Source organism: Diorhabda carinulata, chromosome 11 (assembly GCF_026250575.1).
Source record: "Diorhabda carinulata isolate Delta chromosome 11, icDioCari1.1, whole genome shotgun sequence".
In the NCBI taxonomy this organism is placed as follows: Eukaryota; Metazoa; Arthropoda; class Insecta; order Coleoptera; family Chrysomelidae; genus Diorhabda; species Diorhabda carinulata.
Genome location: NC_079470.1, coordinates 10,499,488 through 10,515,801, shown reverse-complemented (window position 1 = coordinate 10,515,801; position 16,314 = coordinate 10,499,488). Strand labels below are relative to the sequence as shown.

The 16,314-nt window shown below is 29.1% G+C and overlaps 2 protein-coding genes across 3 annotated transcripts; one reads left to right on the top strand and one right to left on the bottom strand.

Annotated features, from left to right (window-relative positions):
• Positions 1-1,615: 1,615 nt before the first annotated feature.
• On the bottom strand, positions 1,616-6,951 carry LOC130899321 (ubiquitin-associated protein 1). Of its 2 annotated transcripts, none has more exons than XM_057809191.1 (4): positions 6,717-6,951; positions 6,369-6,659; positions 4,335-5,311; positions 1,616-1,844 (listed from the first exon to the last, which is right to left on the bottom strand). In XM_057809191.1, exons 2-4 carry the CDS (start codon positions 6,631-6,633, stop codon positions 1,719-1,721), a joined length of 1,368 nt encoding a protein of 455 aa, XP_057665174.1. In that variant the 5' UTR covers positions 6,634-6,659; positions 6,717-6,951; the 3' UTR covers positions 1,616-1,718. The 2 variants fall into 2 exon arrangements, with proteins under 2 accessions (XP_057665174.1, XP_057665175.1); XM_057809192.1 differs by having other exon boundaries at positions 6,369-6,645; positions 6,717-6,939.
• A 197-nt stretch (positions 6,952-7,148) lies between these two features.
• LOC130899328 (GTPase HRas) lies at positions 7,149-15,659 on the top strand. The gene is made up of 2 exons (XM_057809203.1): positions 7,149-7,847; positions 8,348-15,659. The coding sequence occupies exons 1-2, from the start codon at positions 7,452-7,454 to the stop codon at positions 8,522-8,524; spliced, it is 573 nt and encodes a 190-aa protein (XP_057665186.1). The 5' UTR covers positions 7,149-7,451; the 3' UTR covers positions 8,525-15,659.
• The last annotated feature ends 655 nt before the right edge of the window (positions 15,660-16,314 follow it).

Here is a 16,314-nt window from a genome sequence, read left to right as displayed (position 1 = left end):
ACGTTATCCACGATTACTAAATATTTTTGTTGAAAATCATTACTTCTACATACACCCGTTACAAGTTATTGATATCTTTGCTAGAAGAAGTTTTCAATTTTTTTAAGCTGAAAACCTGCTTTCTATCTTAAAATGCTCCTAATTTTTCATAATTTTCTAATTTCATACAAATTTTGCGGATAAGTGAAGTATACCAACAAAGACGATAATGAAAATTTAGTGGTTTTCTCTTCCTTTTTCTAGTTCAAAAAAGATTCATAGCCCATATTATATACTTTCCTCGACTTTTCCATTAATTAAATTTAATGAAAACACCTTCAACACCTGGCTTAATTTCTAGTAGGGTTGAGGAAAAGTCTTTTTCTTTATCCATTTGTAGTCGATTTGTAGTACAATTTAACACAAAATATAATAAACATTGAAAAATCTACGTACACAAACAATAATGTTGATAAGTTCGAGTCAACTTTATTTTGTTTCAAAAGCTATTTAGATTTATAATTTATTTCAATTAAGAAACAAATCGAAGGCTTGCATATTTCTACATTTTTTTATCACGTTTTAATACCCTTAGAAGTTGATTTTAATATCTCTTGATGTTAATAATAGTTAATATCCAAAAGTTAAGATAGGTTAAGATCTGAAAATAACTTTAAATTCTGCAATACATATATATTTAAAAAATGAAATAAAAACAAATTATGTCATCTGCTCTGAGGAATATCCATTTGCACTCCATCTATAGGGCGACGAGTATATCCTTCAGTCTTGATGGAAAACACAAATTGTAATCTTACAACTTTTGTCATTTCTATCGCCATCTCCCATCTTGGAGGATGAGGCGGAAAAGCAAAACCGCAAATTTTCATTTATTTTCCCATGGTCCAGCTCTAGATCGAGTTATAGTTATTGTAATAATCATTTGTCCAAAGAGTTCCAAAAGATTTTCTCTTCTTTGGGATATGTTTCCAATTTAACATTAAGGATTATTCGACACATAAAGAATTCTGTTCTGCAACGTTCAACAGGAAGTCAAAAATTTCAGTAGGCAATTTCGTTGTTTGGTTTTGCCAGGTATAATGTTAACCATTTGGTCAGTAGCAGCAATCCCTACCTTAGTATGATGTAAATACAAAATAATTTTTGCTTTTTATTTCAACATGAGATTATCGGATATTGGCAAGTTAGAGATTTCCAGTAAAGAAGATTCTATAATGTGAGGATAATGTGTATAAACGAGTATCTAATGGCTGTAGAGTCAGTTAATAATCTAATGTCATCACAAACACATCAGTATAGACAAGTAAGTTAATTTAGTGCATTTATTTAAGTATATAAATACATTACATAATTTTTACAATAGATGATACTAACAAAAATGCAATAATCCAAACTATACGAGAATAAATTGGGAGTAATAATTCGGCATATAAAAATGTATATAAGTCTTTTAATTATTCATCTTTATTAATATTAAAAATAATCTTTAATAGGTCTTTTCGGACAGCTCTAATGATACCCAATTTTTCAAAACGGACCACAAGTTTTCCTACATCTTCTTGACACTACATCTGCAATAAACTATGAGGTAGCTGGATTTGAAAAAAAATATTACTTTGAATTGAGTAGAAATTATTTTTTACAAATAAATAAATTTAAATCACAATACATTTTTCAGCATAAAAAGTATATAATACAGCACAGCCATAAAAATAAGTTTACGATATCAATTTATCCAAAGCTTTGTCTTTATCATTGTCACATTCAACCAACGCAAGTGAAATGTCTTTTTCAGCAAATCCTAAATCTAATAGATCTGACAACGCCAACAAATGGTCTACAACCTAAAATAAATAAATCAATATACTGGATAGTTTTAAATACAATATTAGAAAATAAAAAGTACAAGCAGACAGGCTAGAAATTTTAGAATGTTTTCAAGTTTGCTAAGTATCTAAAATCTTTATGAAATATGTGAAGAAGTAGGTTAGAGCATGTACTTTGTACTAATTTTTTACCACAAGAATAAACAAAATAAGCCAAAAAAGGTAGTGTTTCTATATTAAAAGTTTTACTTATCACCAAATAAACAAATTCAAAACAATTACATTAAGAGAGTAATTCATTTAAAAATAGTTTTCATAATAGCATTATTAAAAATGTTATAAATAGAACAAACATTGCTATAGATTAAAACTGAATAGTTACAGGGCGAACAATACAGAATGTGTTGATTATAATAAAGTGGGTATGAAAATTATTAATTTACATTATAAAGAAACTGTAGCTTTTATATTCAATTCTCAAAAATTATATTTGATTATATTTTCACCTCTAACTAGATAAGACACCACAAGTTTGATATAATATACAGTGTCTCACATTTAAAACACCTCCATATTTCCATTATTCCTAATTTAACTTTTTAAAGAATAATGGGCCTCATTAAGATAATTAAATTAAATTTAAAAGTTATACCAAGTCTACTAGAAGTTAACAAATAGAACCTCATCACATAATCAGCTTTTTTATTATTATAAGATATACAATTGTCTAGTTTTCCTTATTTGATATTAAGGGGATATTTTGATCTAGAAATTTGAAAAAAATCGATTTTTTACATATTTTCAAAGCTTAGACTCTTAGAATATGTCCTTTAACGATTTTTAAAAGTTTGCATTATTTGCGGAGATATTTCATTTTGTGACGGAGCGTCTAAGCCGGCCGAGTGGAACGAGATATTCTAATGAAACTACTTTTTGGAAGTGATATCTCAAGTTCTACCTGACCGATTTCTTTGAAATTTGGTGGAAATCTTTTTTATATCTCTCTATCGCGTCTCTCTTGGATTTTGCAAAAAATTAAATTTGGAGTCTTTTCAAAAATTCGAAAAAGGGCAAAAAAAATTGATATTTTATATCGACGCCATTTTGTGAATTTTTTTTGGTTAAGGTCAATGCGATAGCGACATATTTACAGATTAAGAATTTTTCAAATTTATTTGTTCCAGATCACTACAATGGCTGCAATAATGTCAACCAAAGTTTTTTTTGTAACCGCTACTTTACTGGCCTGTAATTCATTGATTTTTTTATATTCATAAAAAGTGAATAAATACATAAAAAAATGGGTTTTTCACTTTTTTTACTTTAATTTCAAAAATGCCTAAAATCAAGGCTTCTGGTCATCAGCATACCTCCTTAAGTGTACTTTGTGAAGTTAAATTTTGTTTGTTAATAGTAAAGTTTTTTTGCATTCTACTTAGTAATTTATTTTCCCCCTACCTCTTTTGTAGTCTTACTTTTGGACACAGTGTTAGGTGCTTTGTTGAGTTTTTGGATCTTCTCTTCATACTTCGTTTGGTACTGGTGTACTAGAAGCAACTTATGAGTTTCATATTGTATTTTTTTCAGTTCCTTCTTGACTTTCCATCTATGTATAATTGGTTTCCTCTAATATAACAATCATCTTTATTATTTCCGTTTATTTTTTCTAAAAATACTGATCTTGTGTTTATGATTGACAATTAGGTCGCAAGCAATGAAAATCTTGTTTTTCCTAACGGATAAAAGTTATTGAGGTCACTTTCAGCAATATTCACATCCACAAATGTTTTCCATTCTAATATAGTTAACTGAAACTTGACCTGGTTATGTGTTCAGTCTGATAATAATGTTATTTTCTTTAGACTATTTAGATTTTCAGTTCGTTGTCTATCTCGAATTAATTTGTTCTCGTATTTAGATATTTCATAGTTAATTATAAATCAGTGGGCGGCCTTTAAGCATATAGGCCCGTCGTGTTATTTTGATCTTTGATTTTCAGCTTTAACCTCCTATGAGTGCTTTTAGTTCTTGTTTGATTCTCTGTATCTCTTCTATGATATTTTCATTCATAACGGACATTACTTCAGCTCTCAAGGAAGTATTTATGTATTGGATTCTCTGATAAGGAATACTAATATGTATCACCAACGACAAAAAGTTAGATCAAAAAGTTATATCGATATTTTAGTTAAGTGACTAATTCACTTCTTTAGACATTTGTTTAATTCTTTTCTTTTATCAAATGTTTTTATTATGTGCATGTTTTTTAGTTCGAATTATTGTTTTCATCAATTAGTGAACCCAAATTTTTGATTATATTTAGGTAGCAACAAGGAATTGTTATAATACAAAGCAAAATATCAAAAATTGCCCCATTTGTCGACTCATAGGTATTAATTTTCGGTTGATTATCTTTAAAAATGAGAGCCATTACTATGTATGATTGTGAAAAGTGAAATATAAACTTGATGGGGGTATATTCATTGTGATACTGCATAAAATTCCTACCTTTTTCTGATCATCTCCAAGAATCTGGCAAATCCTAGCAACCCTTGACAATGGAAATCCCATAGAACTTATAGACATGCATAAGTCTTGTTGACTCTTAGTTAATAACTGAAATGGATCATCCAACTCGTCTTTTTTAATCTTCGGCCGAGGATAAACAGCATCTATACTCTTAGGCCTTGTATTCTGTGTGACTGTTTCATTTCTTACATAAGATTCTTGAGGAACTGAAGTACTAATGTGAGTATTTTCTATTTCATTCTCTAACGCTTTCACAATATCTGGGACACTTTTACAATTTGTTGTTTTAGTTTCTGATCTATCTTTTAATGATTGTGATGAAGGTGTATAATATTCAGTAGGAGGACTAGGTTTGTAGGCATAAGTTTGGAATGGATTAGTATCGTAATAGAAGCCATTTGTACTTGAATAATCAGATACAACTGGCCGAACATAAGATGCAGAATTAGGAATGCTATAAGAATACTGATTACTCATGTAATTAGAATACGTAGGTTGAACTTGTGTTGTTGTTGGCCTTACACTGGGAAAGTTTGAAAATGCATTAATATTAGGACTTGGCTTATAATTAGTTTTATCTCTATTTAAAACTTGCGCTAACTCCTCCATATCATTAATAGATTTTAATTCCATATTGTCAAAAGGACTTGAGGTATCGTTTTCAAAATCTGATATATTGAATGGACTTTTATCAGTTTTATGAGGATATTGCTGATTACTATAATTTTGTAATGGGATGGGTGTAAGGATATTAGAATAAGGATTCGTTATTTGTGTAGGAACTAGAATATCATCATTAGCTGAATATCTTCCATAATTCCTACTGATACTTGAAACATTTGTTCCTCCCATGAATGATGTACTAGTTGCTGTAGTGGCAGCCTCATTTGCAGTCTTAAGCTCTATTTCATCTATTTTCTCTTTGTCTATTGATTCCTGTTCATTTCTCTTCTTTTCTAAAAAAACATATATGAATGATTATGTGATAAAATAGGCAAAAAGTTAAATTAAAAAAGATGATCAACTTGTATCTTTAAACTTCCACTTGCTAGCAGCTTACAATCGACACATTGTACATGTACGTACATAAGCTTTTCAAAGAAGTTGTATGATTAGAATAAGAGAAAAAATAACATCAATTCAAAACTCTACTGGGAATTATATCAAATAAAAAATTAACCTAACAATTTTATTAAACAACAAAAGGAAACTTAAGCAGAAAGTTGAGAAATTTCTTAATGATATTAGATAACTCATCACAAAAGAAAACTTAAAAGGAAGCAGCAAACAATAGATGGAACTAGTAATACTACTGAAAAGAGAAATCCAAAAAATTAGAGAAGAATATATGAGATTTAACAAATGAGAACAATACAGATTATTCTCTTTAAAAAGCAAACAAATGAAGACTGATAAGCCAAAACCCTCCAAATTGGGCTTGAAACAACACATATAAGATGCAACCTTTTGCAAATCATGTAGAACAAACAGTTAAACCAAATTATAATATAAAAAAAAGATTCAGACTAGGAAGAAACATTCCAAGAAAAAGAACCAATCAAGCATATATCACCTTATGACTTTTTACTCAGATAAAAAGAAATATTAACACAAGAAAAGCTCCAGGCTCCATCAGTGGAGATTTAACAAATATTTCCCCCAGATATCAGTCATTATTGCATTTATACTCACATCAATAAGAGAATTAACACAATATATCTTTTAAAAAAACCATTTCCAAAAAAATACACCTGAATTTTTCATGAAAAACTTTTAATTCAACTTCTATTATGTACATTTGCTGTATAGTGGATTAAAATTGATTGTTGACTGAAAAGAAGTGACTCAAGGTCAATGAAATTATTATTAATTTTAAAGAAATCCAGACATCTCTTTAGTTTCATATCATATGATGTAATTAAAACAAATTAGACTCTAGCTTAAAGAAGAAAATCCAACAAGATATGGAAATATTCGAATTTATAATGAATCTACTCAATATTTCAAGCTTACTTAGGTATTCTTCTCTAGCAGAATCAATCCTATCTTTTCTTTCCTGAGCAATGGTTACCCTATGCTTCTTCCATTCCTTCATTTTAATAAGAGCAGTTTTTTCTAGAGAAAATTCGTAACTTGGTATGTTATCTTGAATTTGTTTGTTTAGATTGATCCTCTGTGCATAACTAATGGCTAAATTGATACGAGGTGGTGGTTTATACTTTTCAGAAATTTTTACCTTAATGTTATCTGTATAACAATCATTATTTTGCTTGGCCATAATAAAAGCGGTCTAGAAGTAAAGGACTGTATTTGAAGTCAGTATAATACCGAATTAACTATTAAAGATCTTTGTTAGCTTACCGTATTAATTTTAAAGATAATTAAACCTATTATACCAAGTTAATGTCATCTCACATTCAGAATTAAAAATATAAATTCGTAACAATAACACTAGTCCACGGAATTTATCAACTTTATAATTAAATAATAACTTTTAATATTTATCTAATGAAAATTAAACTTCTATCATAATGTCAATGTTAAGACTTTTATTATTTGTCACAGAATAATGAAAATATGCAAATATACAAAATGACAGTCATGTTTGGAAACTTTATTAATATTCACAAATATCCACAATTTATTAATATGTGAAAAAATGTTGAGTATTTAGCATTATACAAATCTATAAACACAAGCCTGATATTCTATTGAGAAATAATATATTTCGCACATATTTCTTCTTTTAAGTTCAATTTTAAAAATACACCGAACAAAATGTTACTATAATGTAGATGGTAGTAGTGCAACCAAACAAGAAAAACCCTAGTCACTCTTTGGTGATCTCATAAAATTACTAAAAAATATATTTTTCTTCATTTCTGTGTGACGGGCTCGTTATTTCAGTACATTCTTGATTACAATTAATTAAAGTAATTTATTGACATTTTGAATGATCTTAATTACTTCAGTTTCGGTGTGTTGTGTTCATTTCTTATTATGCTTTGACAGCGGCAGAAGAATAGTTAGAAGAAAGTTTTGAAATACTCAACAAGTCTGCCACCCAGGAGAAATTTATTTGTACATAAGACAAAAATGACTGAATATAAACTAGTAGTAGTAGGCGCTGGTGGTGTGGGCAAATCAGCACTAACCATACAGCTTATACAAAATCATTTTGTAGATGAATATGACCCTACTATAGAAGACTCCTACAGAAAACAAGTGGTAATAGATGGGGATACTTGTCTTTTGGACATTCTGGACACTGCTGGTCAAGAAGAATACAGTGCTATGAGAGACCAGTACATGAGAACTGGTGAAGGGTTTCTTTTAGTGTTTGCAGTAAATTCTGCTAAAAGCTTTGAAGATATAGGCACATACAGGGAGCAAATTAAGCGTGTAAAAGATGCAGAAGAAGTTCCAATGGTCCTTGTTGGAAATAAATGTGACCTGCCTTCATGGCCAGTTGATATGGGCCAAGCCAGAGAGGTTAGACAATGTTCACATACCACTTTATAACATTTTATCCGTTTTAAAAACTATTAAATCCTTAAGTAATTTTTACCTATTGATCAGCATGCATTTTGGTTTATAATGATAGATATATGATTAATTCTTATTTATTACTGACACAGTCCTAGAAACTTATATTCTTAGAATATTAAGATTAGATCAATATTTACCTTATTAAACATAGAGATAGCGCTAATGCAGTTACATTCATCTTCACTGATTCTAGTTATTGTTTATGTTTTATTTTTCATAAAAATTCAAAATTCCTTTGATTGATTATGGAATATTTGTGATATGTGTTTTTAAGGATATAATCTCTATGTTCAATCAAATTGTGCCAATTATTTCTTATAAATCAAAGGGGAAAACTGCTAAACATGTGTTAGTAATAAAACTTTATACTGAAAATTATTTCTTAATCAACAACAAGTTGTGGAAACCATCTCACAAGTTTGATTGTTTTCATTTTGTCATAGGTTGCCAAATCATATGGTATACCATTTGTAGAAACCTCAGCCAAAACAAGGATGGGTGTTGATGATGCCTTTTACACATTAGTTCGGGAAATTAGAAAGGACAAAAATAGGAAAAAAGCTGCTCACGGACATGGTCATGGGCGTGGACCTTTCAAGCTAAGGTGTTCAATACTATAGATAGACTGGAATTGTTATCAATGATCTCTATGGGAAGATCAAGTGATAATTGTTATAAATTAATTATAACAACTCACTTTGATTTTTAAACTGGCTACAGATTAGAGTGGGTTAGAGGATATGGCTCTTTTGACAGTACTTAGAACTTTTTAGTGCGTTTGTGTAATAGTATAGTTTTATTTTATTTGAAATATTAATGTGTGAAAATGAGATTTTATCTAAATATTTATAACTTTATGTACTGTGAAGGAAAATGAAAATGAACATTACACAATCTACTTTTATATTATAGAAACATTTCTTATATACATTCTATCCAATTATGATTTCTACAGATAAAAATCATAAATGAAAAATTACCGATGCCATTTTTCTTTTCCTGCATTGTCCTGTAAATATTTTTTAAATTGTTGATTATTTCTAATTTTCTTTGTCTATATACACTGTCATAAGACTTTATTTTTGCACTTCCTAATCTGTGGCATTGTTGTGAGTTAATAAAGAAAAAAAATGCAGCGTGTGTGTCTTAAAATGGAGTGTAATGTGTGACAATGAGTTAACAATATCAAATATTTAGTTTCAGGTTTTTATATGTACTATAAAGATATTTTTTTATATTGGGAAACTTAGGAAACAAAATTTTTAGTGAATGTGTAAATTATATTTTAATTGCTTTTGTTTTATTTTATTTCTGTTATGCTTTTATCTTTGGTACCAGAGTGTTAATTCCAAAGTAGTTATCTCTTAATATTGACGAGTTTAAAATTGAGGAATATGACAAAAGCTTGTTGGCTGTTAAACATTTTTATTTTCCAATCTAGTTAATACTGAAATTTTAAGTCACTTAAACTCTTCATTCAACTACTCTCCTTTTATTTGAACTCACATTAAGACTGGAAACATTCACCTTTTATGTATAATGAAGCAAAAATCTATGAACATTCTAAAGAGATTAATAATTTACAATTTTGTAGGAGACAAAAAAATTGTTTATTTTAGCAATAATTGTTATTTAAAACATAATAGTTGTTTCCAGTTTCTCAATATTAAGATTACAGAATGAACTCTGCTTATAATTTTAATGAAAAAAGTTCTAAATTGCTGTTACGTACCTATTAAAAAACAAATTTATGTATAAGATTATAAGAAAATTTGCTTCTTCAAAAATATATATTCTCTACGCACACTGTTTGTGATGAAATTTTTACACATACAATACATTACTTAGTTGTTAAGGAGGGTAAAGTTTCTGGTAATTTAGTTTCTCTTGTGTACATGTTACATTTATCTATAATCTATAAAAGAAAAAACTGAAACTCTTATCTTTAAAAGTAGGTTATTATTATTCACAGAATATTGTTTTTCTTGTACCACTTCACATGCAGGTCATCTTCCTCACATAGTTTTCCTCTTTTTGCTTCCATTTTCTTTATTTGGTCAATCAATTACTTCTCTTCCTTATATATCTGATGTTAACTGAGGATTCCGGTCGTTTTTGTATCCATTTTTTTCATTATCTCTTCTTCTCATCTTTCTTAATTCCTCTATTTGTCCACATAACTCTTTCTTTCTTGATTTGTTTTGGTTTTCTAATACTGTTCCAATTTCTCTTGTGAATCTGTTTTCATTCTTACTACATGTTCATACGAATTCAGAAGTTTCTTGCCTTAATTTTATTTTTATAAGGTATTTCATTTCCATTCCATTTATTTTTCCTCTTGTTTGTTCAATTTTCTGTTGCTTATGTTATAGTTGGTAGTTATCATGTAATATATCGTATTGTTACTTTTGGTGTCCTAGTATTGTTTTATTCACCAATTCACTCGCCCCGTTCTTCAGCTATCTCTGTACCACAAAATATTAATCATGATATTGTTAAGTGTAAATATTTAAAATCAACAATTTGTAGCCTTAATATTGTTTTAAAAACCTTTTTTAATTGTCTTTTCTCTCTTTGTTTATTCACAGAGATACTTTGATTAATTAGAACGCTCTTAATGGAATTTAAAATTAATCTAAAATTAAATACCTATAAAGAACTGTGTAAAAGAAAGAAAAAAACCTAACAGTGTGCAAAACTAATAATGATAATGAAAGTGAATATGAAAAAGGTTACTAAATTGATTTAGGACAAATGACCTACTCCAAATCAGTGCTCTAATATATCGAGCTGCTTAATTATACCTTAACTGTAATTAAAGGGGGAAACCTTGCAATGTTCTATTAAACGTCTAAATATCCTTGTTTATTCTTATTATATCATGACGTTGGATGCCATAATATATTTAAAACTATATTTATTTGTTATTATAGGTTTTAAATATAATTATTTATTCACTGATATTGTCGCTGTGATTAAGTCATGTACCAGATTATAGACCCCCAAAAAGTTGACTCTGCTCTTTGAAGTTACAAAAATTATGAAGGTTATTCTAGGTTTGTTTTACTTTGTTCCAAAACGGCATAGAGTTGATAATGAAAATTTAAAAAAAAAATAGATTTTGAGCTGGCACCTCAGTTGTTTCAAATTTGTTCTCAATTGTTCGAAAGTATTGCTTTAAAAAATTTTTTTCTTATAAATTCTAAGAAAATTGATCATATTTTTTAACTAATATCCCACTGCCACTTAAATTTCGAAAAATCACTATTATATGAGATGTTCTAGATTTTCAACGTTTCTCCACATTCTTTGAAAATAGCTCTTTGGAAAGGAATTTAATTTCCAGTAATTTGAAGAAAATTCAATTTATAGCAGTTACCTTATTTTCGGGACATCGAATTTTTGTTCATTTTTTTCTGAAAGTTCGGTTCTCGGCCCTATGTCGCAGTGGAACAATCGCTAAAATCTAGGGAAAAGCTAAAACAACTCATATAATGGCGATTACTCGAAATTAAGGTCACAATATTTTTTTTTTTCAAAGCAATTGAGAACAAATTTAAAACAACTCAGAACTATGATCATTATCGCGATAGCTTGAAAGACATTTGTGGAAAATAATTTAAACGCTATATTTTGGAATATGAAACTAACCTAGAACAATACAAAATAAATGCCAGAATCGTAATACTTCGAAAGTATAGTGCCAGATCAAAAATCTTTTTTTTTCCTTCAATTTTTTCCATTCTGAACCCTAGTTTTGGAACAAAATAGGACAGCCTTCAAATCTTTTGTAACTTCAAAGTGTGGTGGCAACTTCTAGGTGGTAAGTTAGAGTCTGTTCTCTAAATTCTATATTCAAGTATATGTTTACTTGTTGGTTCAATTTTTTTCTATTCTATTATACCTGATAATTCTTGGAATGGCTGGATCAAAATTTGTATCGTACCATATGTATCAAATTTGACTACAAATAACACTTTCTAACCAAGTTTGGGAATATCATTAAGTCTTTAAATGATTTATCACTATTGTAAATCATGATATACTGAGAATAAACTTCACATCTGTTATATCAATCAACAGTTAAAACAATCTCGTACATTAAGAATTTTAAAAATGATCATCTTAAGTGCAATATGTAATTATGTGTGATCCAGAATTATTTACCTTATTAGTACCAATTCAAAGTATAATATGACATTTCTTTTCCACTTAAATGTCTCCATGGCTTGTTGGAAGATGTCACAGTTGTCTTCCTCTGCCATATCAATTGTCTTAAGGTGGTATTCGACACCTGATCACCAGTTTAAGGTCATTTTTTCCACATCTCAAGGAGCTTCTTAGCAATTTGGTTATGAATATTTTGGATTGTCTTAAGTATGGGTTGGATGAGACATCTCATGATATTACAGTAATAATCTGGTCCAAAGTATATAGCCGTTCTCTTTTTTTGGCAACGTATTCCCTGGTAGTCACATTAGGCTTACTTTCATCCTTTTAACTAGGGTTTTTAGAGTTTGTTTAAACTCTAAAAATCCTGAAGACACATGTCTATTGCTAGCAACTATGCTTGAAAAAAAAAATAGTGGAGATCTTGCATTTTGCCAACTTCTTGCACTATCTTGATCCATCTGTATACCTGATTTCGAGTTTGCTACAGTTTTTATTGACCCATGATTGGTGGTCATTGATTACCACTTCGAATGGGATATCTGTGTCCTCGCTACGCATTCGATTCATTGGTTTGTCACTGCTTTTTAGCATAATCAATTCCAAAATCCTCAGGTGATCTGTCAGACTATAATTTTTCTGAAAGGTTAACCTGTAGGTGGCGCTAAATGCCTTTTGTTTTTCACGATTCGGTGGATAAACATGCGCTGATTATGTGACAATGGATTTAATATAATTCTGGATCATTTAGATATGTATGTATATGTACAGTGCAAAAAGGTACTCATCTATTAAATATGGGGCAATAAATAATACTCTGGGCCAATTTCCTAAACATGTCTCTGGTCTGTTAATGTAAATATTTTATATATTTTTTTGTCAAACTTCACATTTAAATAATTTCAAATGTTATACAATTATCTATGGTAAAAATATAGAATATTTGATTTAATACTTATTATTGAATCCATTTACTGTAACCTAATGTTCACAATATTTTTCCAATTACGAGTCATATCAAAATTTAAAAGTAAATGTTCTCCATAAATTGTCAAATTTTTTTATTAATCCTTTTTTTGTAGCAGTTGGACTGAAAATCAGAATTTAATTCAAATTTTGTGATATGGGCTTAATTTTGAACAAATTCCTGTGAGAATAACTAAAGCAGCACTTGTTATAATTTATATTAAGCAAAATAACAAACCATTACCAATCTAGACACATTTTATGGTACTTTCTATTGCCTTTAAAGAATTTCTTCAGGTTTAGAAACATTTACCACTTATTTTCGATTTCCATTAAATACATTCCTTTCTTGTACTTGCACACTACATTTATTCATTAACCACTATTCACTGTCACTACTATTACGAAGTATTTTAGTAAAGTGCGTTCCATTTTGAATTAAAAAAAAATCAGTGTAAATACAGCAGACATTAAATAAATTGAAACATGAGGTACCACGTTCTTTTAGCTAAAAAAACAGACTTCATATAACGAAACAAATAAAAGTCACTAGAATCTCTTTCGAAACTATATGGAAAATGGTCAAAACTTCATAGCTAAAACTTTGTAAAAGTCATTTTGTATTTGAACCAATATTGTCACCTTTGATTCATTTATAGTCGTTTTTCCATACACTTCACTGATTATTAGTTGAATTTTATTTGCGTTAACATTTATTATATTCAGAAAACTTATCACTGGTCAAATTTCATAAGTGGCGGGATTTCTGATCGCCCAGCCATTTCAAGCAAGTGCTACAATGAAACTTACCTGGAGACATTCCGCATGTAGCTCAATTCAAACAATAAAGTACAAAGTTGTTCTATTTGGAGAACAAAGACATTTAACTTTACCATTGGCAAGTTTGATTAGTTTTGATTAATGATAGTTATAAATATAGAACATTATATCATTAGTTGTGCTAATACATAATTTATAATGTACCAAATAAAATTAACTTGAAAGTTGAAACGTTATGGGATAATATATCTCTATCCACTACAATACTCAAGCTGATTGGGAGTTAATAGAAGGTATATTGTCGAGAAAAACTTCCATAATCTTATTTTCTCTATTTTTATTACCTGATTATGCAACAGCACCTGAACATGTATGTCCCCAAATGTGCGAACTCCTAGAGACTGAGTTCTTCGTGAAGTTACACAAGTGTGTGGACGTGGACGCTAGTAGTGTAGTGGTTATTCGTGAAAGAATTTGATAATTGAAAATTATTCCTTCACTTCCCTAAATTCTTTCAATTTTATCAAATGAATGAACTGTATGCTTATTTCTTTGGAATCCAGAGACTCATCTACATCAACTACTTCATCTGGAAGCGAAAGTAAATACTACATCTGCGTTATCTCGTTCTGGTTACAAATTATTTTCAATTTGATAATAAAAATCACACAAAAATACTGGTTTAAGTAACTAGAAATCAATAAAACATATTTTTTTTTGTCATATAAAAATTATGTTTATATTGTATTAAGTACAAATTAATGTGCCCAAATTTCGAGAATTTTTTTTAATACTCATTGTAAGCCAACAACTTAGTGGAATGAATTTATGAAGCTTTAAGTTTCTAAAGAAACCGAAGGTGTTTTTCAACACACCCAGTCCTTTTCCCATTTTTCCTCTTTTTGGTATGTCTTTGATCTATTGATCTCTATTTCTTCCCCTTGTAATTATCATATTTCTACTGCAGATATATATTTTGATATCTCTCAAAACGGCGCCGTAACCTTGGGACATTTTAGTTGATTATGTTCAGCGAAAATTTTTGGTACAGGTACCGTTTTAGTCGAAGTCAAGAGGTCAATCTCGATGTCAGATGTTTTGCTATGCCGTCCTTTCAAATTAGTTACTTTTTGCAACTAATCATAATTTCGTTTCTCCGTCTTACTCATACATCTGTAGCATTTAATCTGGGCTTTTGCTGTCCACTTTCACACCTTCCATTTAGATCTTTGAACTTGTAGTTTCAATTCTATCTTCCTTAGTGGTGCATTGTTTTCCTTTATGAATTTATCCTCACATCACCCTAAACTTTGCGAGTACAATCTATGTAATAAATTGTGATTTTTACGGTTAGTTTTGTATAGTTTGATAAAGTATATTGAAATAGGTCAAATTCCTTCTCAAATTAGGCTTGGTGAAAACTTCAACAAATTATGTCGAATTATGTAATTAACGATGGTTTATTTAATGGACAAAATTTGAGTTTCATGTAGTGAATCATTTTTAAAAATTGAGTTAAAAGATTCACAAATTTCCATGTCGCAAATGAATTTACAACATTTTTTCTACCTAAATATATTAATATAAAAATAAAAAATGTCATATGTGTGGTAATAGGCCCCTTTATGACAAAAAATCACATTTATATTGTTGAAAATACCAAAAATTGTTCATTAAAGTAGATATTTCAAAATTATAACATTTTACAACCCTATAACTTATTATTATCAATGCCACCTTGTATAGTATTCGGTTGACATTTTTGTAATAATGCATATCTAAATTTAAATGTGTTTATCAATAAATCCTCTTTAATACTTTTGCAAAAGAAAAAAATAAGATATAAGCAATGCAATTGATACGGTATTAAATGTTACTCTCCAAATTTTTCTATAAAAACTTTTTCTTAATGTTCTACTAATGTTAGATATTTTTGCCTTCATATAAAGAAAAAAACAGTACATGTAGCAATTATTAGTTAATAGGCTTATCTTGCTAAAAATATTTCTTATTAATAAAATGTTAAAAGATTTTTCTTGCATTTTTTCTCACCTAATTTTACAACACTTAATGCTTTCAGTTTTTTTTGCATCTAACCAAATGCAGGTCTAACCATTCATTAGTGAGATTTTCAGCTCAATAAGCTGAAAATCAAAGGGAACTTTGTCAGAAAATTACCCATTTTTTCTCGACAGCGAGTCAATGAATTTTTGAATGACCCTCCTCTTAAAACAGTTATGCCTGATCCAGGTTTTTATCTTTATATTCCTCATTTTTAATTTAGTTTATTACCGAGAGAAGCTAACATGTTTTGATTGTGGAAGTTCTGCTGTATTAGTGCAAACAAGAAGACATTGTTCTTTTCTCATTCTGTATACTATGTTTTAATTTTTTTGTAGTTTTATATATCAAGGGAAAAGGTTCAACTATTCACCTAGTAATTCTTTCCATATAAACTTTTTTATCATTAACGCTGAGATTGAGCCTCTTCTAC